Source organism: Nanorana parkeri, unplaced genomic scaffold (genome assembly GCF_000935625.1).
Source record: "Nanorana parkeri isolate BGI_ZX_2015 unplaced genomic scaffold, ASM93562v1 scaffold923, whole genome shotgun sequence".
NCBI classification, from domain to species: domain Eukaryota; kingdom Metazoa; phylum Chordata; class Amphibia; order Anura; family Dicroglossidae; genus Nanorana; species Nanorana parkeri.
The window spans coordinates 279,480-286,426 of record NW_017307191.1 but is presented as its reverse complement, the minus strand read 5'-3'; the positions used below and the strand labels follow the sequence as shown (position 1 = coordinate 286,426).

General features: G+C 44.0%; 1 protein-coding gene across 1 annotated transcript in view; it reads right to left on the bottom strand.

Annotated features, from left to right (window-relative positions):
• LOC108795010 (NACHT, LRR and PYD domains-containing protein 3-like) overlaps positions 1-6,947 on the bottom strand; it is a 61,890-nt gene that overhangs the window by 50,558 nt on the left and 4,385 nt on the right. Inside the window, exon 3 of the mRNA XM_018566176.1 lies at positions 6,578-6,738. Within this exon, the coding sequence (XP_018421678.1) occupies positions 6,578-6,738 (161 nt within the window). The remainder of the gene's footprint in view (positions 1-6,577; positions 6,739-6,947) is intronic.

Below are 6,947 nucleotides of genomic sequence, written 5' to 3'. Positions count from 1 at the left end.
CCCCCCCCCCCCAAATTTAAAGTTACACATAAAAAAGAATAAAAAAACAAAAAAATGTTTTTTTAAGTCCCCACCCATACATACACGCATGCAAACATGCGTCGGGGGCGCATACGTGCAAAAAAGACGATTGCGCCCATTGCGCCGCACATGTTACATATCGCCGCGAACGTCGGAGTGAGAGCAATAATTTTAGGGCCATCAATCACTGATAACACTAAACTAATGAGCGGTAGAAGCTTTTAAAGTGTATCCTATGGCCAATTTTGGGTGTGGCAGTCTTCTGCGATTTTGCAGGTGCGCGCAATTTTAAAGCTTGACATGTTTGGTGTCTATTTATCCGACGTGACCCCGACTTTTATATTTTTTACCAAAAAACTGGGTAATAAATGTTTCCATAACATAATGTAAAAAAAAAACTTTTTTTCCCCAAAATTTTCTGTAATTTTTCCTAATTATAGTAAAAAATACAAACCCTCTGGTGTTTAAATACCACCAAAATAAAGCTCTATGTGTCCCCAAAAAATGGTATAAAATTCATTTCAGTACAGCGTTGCATGGCTTAATAAACGTCAGTCAAAGTAACGCAGCGCTGAACACTGAAAAATGGCCTAGCCAGGAAGGGGGTATAAACACCTGGTCTGAAGTGGTTAAAAGAAATAATCAGTAACTCATGAGCCTCCGCGCTCACTTCCGGATTCTCCGTGACGCTGTAACGTCAGAATAGTCACTAAAGGACGTCTTCCAAGGGGTAGAAAATCTATTCTGGTCACAGCTAACGATTTACTTATACATGGCTAAAACCGCATTCTATAAAACTGCCACTAGATGTCACTCTTTACTGAAAAGCAGTTAAAGCCTATTAGTATTCAATAGCAATTCATGCGGTAGATGGAACAATAGTGATGGTTAGACATATAAAAGGGATAGATGATGTCTTTCAATTAGCAATTAGTAGCATTCCAACTTTTATACTATTATCTGTATCTATTCAGTACAAAATTGTAAACAATTCCTTCGTGAAATCCAAGGGAAAGTCCTAATTAATCATAAATCTAATATAAAAATCTATTTAAAACTTATTTAAAACTAGGGCTGTGGAAATTAACGTTTAATTACCCGATTAATCATTAACATTTTTGATTTATTAAAATTATTTTGATCAGTAATGAAAACACTCACCTCTCCGCCGGCTTCCGGGAGTACCGTCGGAGATCCGGTGACGTCACGAACATCGACGTCACCGTACTCCTCCCCCCTTCCCCAAGTGGCTCCGTCGGCTAACGAAGGGAAGGGGGGAGGAGTCCGGTGACGTCTATGTCCGTGACGTCACTGGACACCTCCCCCCCTTCCCTTCGTTAGTTGACGGAGCTACTTGGGCCGGTGATCTGTCGACACTTATCGGGTTCTGACTTCCGGCTTCGTTACAACTAAGAAGTTGAAGCCCAAGAAACTTGTTCTGCACGAGCGCCAGCCAAGGCATTTGCCTATACACATACAGCACAGCAATGAAGTAATAAAATGAACTAGGATCACACTAATCCAGCATGTTATTACTCTGAGTTGCCCCACTCAAGAGGCGGCCATATTGAGTGGGGCACGTGAGATTAATAACGTGCTGGATGAGTGTGATCCTAGTTCATTTTATTACTTCATTGCTGTGCTGTATGTGTATAGGCCAATGTAGTTGGATCTGTATGTGCGTTATTAATCGATTAACAAAAAATTTGATTGATCGAACACGAAAATTTGAATCAGTACCAGCCCTAAAAACTATTAAAATCCTATGAAAAACTAATACCATGCAACAAAATTCAGTGTAAAATCTTGGTATTATATAAAATTAATATTATAATCATAAAAATATTGTTGTACAGAAATAATTTTTATCATATAAAAGGCAACGGTTGGGGTGATGTTTATTTATTTCATCTTAATTTTTGAGAACTGGAGCTTATAAGTGCAAATTGCAATTATTTATTGCTAAAGGTCCCCACACACCTTACGATAATCGTACGATGTTCGGCGGGTTTGTGGCATGTCCGTACGATAACAGCCGTACGGGCCGGTGTGCGCAAGCGCACACTGCCCGTTCGGCATTGCGGTCATCGGAAGCCCGCCCCTCAGGGGGCGTGGCTTGCGATCATCGCAAGTACGATCTGCCCATGCAAGATGGGCAGATCGTACGTTTTTTTAAGTACCTTACAACCATCGCAAGACAAAAGTCCTGCGATGGTTGTAAGGTGTGTGCCCAGCCTAAGTAAACAGTTGAGATCAAACTCTATATTCAGCCCTTTTGGGGACAAGGTATCCAATAGAAAAATCCATTTGGACTCGTTTTGGGAAACTTTCCTGGTACCCCTACAGTGTTTCTCTATCTTATCGATCACTTTGAGGTATTTAGGATCGCAATTATGACAGTTTTTAAAATGCCTGGATAAACTGTGGTTCTTAACCCCTTCATGACTGAGGCCTTTTTTTCATTTTTTTGCACCCATGTTATATTCCACATTTTAGGCCTGAAAATGACTTAAAACCCCCCAACATTATATATTTTCTGAATGCCAAGACCCTATAAAATAAAATGGTGGTAGTTGCAAATTTTTATATTGCGCAATATTAGCGCAACTCCTTATTAAACCCCAACATTTAGTGAAAAATGTAATTAAATTCCCCAAAACACAAGAAAAATACCCATTTCTTTAATGAAATATAAAAGATGAGGTTACAACGAGTAAAACGATACCCAACATGCCCAGGTTACAAATCGCGTGCGTCCGTGAAATGGCGAAAAACTGCAGTACCCCAAAAAGTCCATAGTAGACGCTTTAAAAGCCCCCCACAGGTCATAAATTTAGCGATACCCCAAAATACTGGCCCTATAATTATTGCTCTCACTCCGGCGTGCGCGGCGATAGCCAACATGTGTAGCGCGTTCGTCGTTTTCATACGCAGGCGCACCAGACGCGTGTTTACGTGGCGACGCGCGTGCTCACGGGGGCGGGGGACTTTTACATTTTTTTATTATTAGATTCATTTTATTTAATTTTAATTGAAAAAGTGTTTTTTTTTGTGTGGTTTTTTTTTTTTACTTTGCTATCACATAGGGGGGCTTACAAGCCACCCCATGTGATAGCAGATGGTGGTGACAGGTACTCTTTAAGGTGATGCTGGGGGTCCAAAAGACCCCCAGTGTCACCTTTACACTGGAAATAAGCTATTGAAGTGCAGATCGCACTTCAATAGCTTATAGCTGGGCTGCAGGAGCCCAGAACTGACAGCCCAGGGACCGGAAGTGATGCAATCTGCATAGCTCCTGGTCCCATAGAACGGGGAGGGGATCGATGAACGGAAGTTCTGCCGACCTCCTCCCCAGCTCCCCGCGGACGCCGGTCCCAGGCCCAGAGGAGGGGCAATGGAAGCACAGCAGCGGTGTCCGGCGGGGGCGGCCCCTTCTACGGGACACAGAAGCGATCTGGCGACAGGTATGTCGCCAGAATCACTTCTGTTGTAAAGCCGACAGTCGGCTTTACAAGTTTAAACAGCCCCGATGCTGGCGACGTACACTGTACGTTGTCAGTCACGAAGGGGTTAAAGCCTTTTAAAATATTGTTTATGTTCTTCCATTCGTTTTTTAAGCATCCTCGTGGTCCTCCCAATATATTGGAGCCTGCATGGGCACTCTAACATGTACGTGACGTACCTACTGTGACACGAGAAACTTTTTAATACTGTATTCTTTTTGATTGGTGTTTGATTCAAGCTTTGTTATTTTATTTCTAGCCCCTATAGTTTTACAGCAGATGCAGTATTTACAAGGATAAAAACCTTTACCTTCAAAAAACGAAACTTTATGTGTGGGTGGGTTCAATACACTTTTCGCTATTTGTGTCTTAAGATTCGGGCCCTCCTATAAATGACTTTAGGACAATTTTGGGAGTAACGGTCCCAAAGTTCTATCCCTCTTTAGTAGGGATGCACCGATACCGATACTAGTATCGGTGCTGATACCGAGTATTTGGGTGAGTACTCGTACTCGCCCAAATGCTCCGATACCTAGCACGAGTACTTCCTGTATCCGGAAGCCGGGCAGCTCGTCATTACACGCTGCCTGATTTCCTTATTGGCCGGGAAACGGCTCCATGCTCTCTCGCCACTTGTGATGAGAGAGCATGGAGCCGACTTCACAGCCAATCAGGAAGCCGGGTAGCGTGCAATGACGCGCTTTCCGGCTTCCCGATTGGTCAGGAAGCTAGCAAATCCGGAAGCCGGGAAGCCGGCGTCATGCTCCTCGTCATCTCATGAATCATAATATTAAGAAACTGACCTAAAATCATTAGTTTGTATTGCTTTAGAAAAAATTTGACCTGTCCCTTTTTAAGAAAAAGTATCGGTAATTGGTATCTGCGAGTACTTGATCAAAAGTATCGGTACTCGGTCTTAAAAAAGTGGTATCGGTGCATCCCTACTCTTTAGGATGGGCCAATGTTTCTTAAAAATTGCTTAAATTTTTCTGTATTGAGCAGAGTAATCTGTTATGAAGGCTACAGGAGGAGGAAGTGAGTTTTTCAGAGGGTGTCCTAATAATACTTCCCTTTCTCTTTCCAATACTTCCTTTTGTACTTTTTTAAGGACTTTTTCTTTGAACCTGTTTTATTAGTATTTCGGACTGATTCAAAAAATCTTCTTCCGTTTGCAATTTCGTCTTATACGTGTCATTTGACCCTTGGGAATGCCATTCAACCAATTAGGGTGATGACAACTTATGGTAGGTATAAGGAAAAAAGTCTTAGTGTCCAATTTTTATTCCCATTTCTCCAAATATCCAAATCTAGAAATTGGACGTTATTGATGCCGATGTTGCTGGTGAAGGAGGGGTTGAAATCGTTATGGTTCAAAGATTCTATAAAGGACTGTAGGGACTGGTAATCGCCCTCCCAGATTACAATGACGTCATCTATATAGCGTTTCCATAACCTTAATTGTGGGATGTCATTCTTAAATCTATATTCTTCTTCCCACCAGGCCACATAGAGGTTGGCCAGACTAGGCACAAATTTAGCGTCCATCGCTATTCCTCTTTGTTGCAAAAAATGCTTCCCATCATGCCAGAAATAATTTCTGGACATGGCAAAGTCCAGGCATTTCAAAATAAATCCCTTCTGTTCCGTTTCATATTTATGTAGTGTAAGCGCCCAATCAATTGCTTTCAGCCCTTCTCTAATATACAAAGGACATCTAATCATACAGAGGTTGTATCACCTCAATCACTTTGCACAAAGTGACTGCACACCACAGTCTCTATTAACTGTTTTTTTTAGTGTTAAGATTGCTTTATATAGTTATCACAATTACAAGAGACCATACGGTCTTTTCATTTTTATTTACACAGCAAGGTTTGTATATCTATTTACAGTTAGCAGTTTGCACTGATCATGGTTTATGAGTATTACTTGATTTATTAAGATGTTTAGTTATTCACATAGAAAGGGTTTTTAGCGCCGCAAAATCTCCTTTAAGGTGTTTACTACTACGGGAGAGAGGGAGGGAGAGAGAGAGAGGGGGCGAGAGAGAGAGAGGGGGCGAGAGAGAGAGAGGGGGCGAGAGAGAGAGAGGGGGCGAGAGAGAGAGAGGGGGCGAGAGAGAGAGAGGGGGCGAGAGAGAGAGAGGGGGCGAGAGAGAGAGAGGGGGCGAGAGAGAGAGAGGGGGCGAGAGAGAGAGAGGGGGCGAGAGAGAGAGAGGGGGCGAGAGAGAGAGAGGGGGCGAGAGAGAGAGAGGGGGCGAGAGAGAGAGAGGGGGCGAGAGAGAGAGAGGGGGCGAGAGAGAGAGAGGGGGCGAGAGAGAGAGAGGGGGCGAGAGAGAGAGAGGGGGCGAGAGAGAGAGAGGGGGCGAGAGAGAGAGAGGGGGCGAGAGAGAGAGAGGGGGCGAGAGAGAGAGAGGGGGCGAGAGAGAGAGAGGGGGCGAGAGAGAGAGAGGGGGCGAGAGAGAGAGAGGGGGCGAGAGAGAGAGAGGGGGCGAGAGAGAGAGAGGGGGCGAGAGAGAGAGAGGGGGCGAGAGAGAGAGAGGGGGCGAGAGAGAGAGAGGGGGCGAGAGAGAGAGAGGGGGCGAGAGAGAGAGAGGGGGCGAGAGAGAGAGAGGGGGCGAGAGAGAGAGAGGGGGCGAGAGAGAGAGAGGGGGCGAGAGAGAGAGAGGGGGCGAGAGAGAGAGAGGGGGCGAGAGAGAGAGAGGGGGCGAGAGAGAGAGAGGGGGCGAGAGAGAGAGAGGGGGCGAGAGAGAGAGAGGGGGCGAGAGAGAGAGAGGGGGCGAGAGAGAGAGAGGGGGCGAGAGAGAGAGAGGGGGGGAGAGAGAGGGGGAGAGAATGAAAACAGACAGATTTTCTCTTATTTCCTGTCTAGAAGGAGAGGGCAGCAAGAAAGGAGATCTCGCCACCAGAGTCCCAGATAGCAAAAAAAAAATCAACAAGGGCTCTAATCTTTCCACACTCTTGCTAAAACTAACAAAAACATTTTTAGCTGCACTTTAAACTATACCAACGCCCCCAGAAGTCAGAGGTAACTTAGAAATCAATATTTCTTACATCTGTATTTAACACCTTCCGAGAGTTGAGTTCTACGAGGACAGTATGATGGTCAAAGTCCTCCAGGATGTAGGTCAGACAATCTCTGTAATACTCGTGTATCCTCGTCAGTGATGAATCGGGATACGCAGACAGCTGATGGCGGAACCTCCCGATGTCCTCTAGAAAAACACAAAGTACATTTTACAGGTCTGAGGACTGAATTTAAGACCCAAATGTATCTATTAGAAAATCTTCCATAAATATATATTCTTCTTTGTTCCATATTTAATTTCTAATATTCAGAATAAGTTGGTTGGTAGGAAAAACAAATACAAGACAACAGAAGGCAAAATATTTAAATGATATCCTCTTATTTGCTCATATTTTT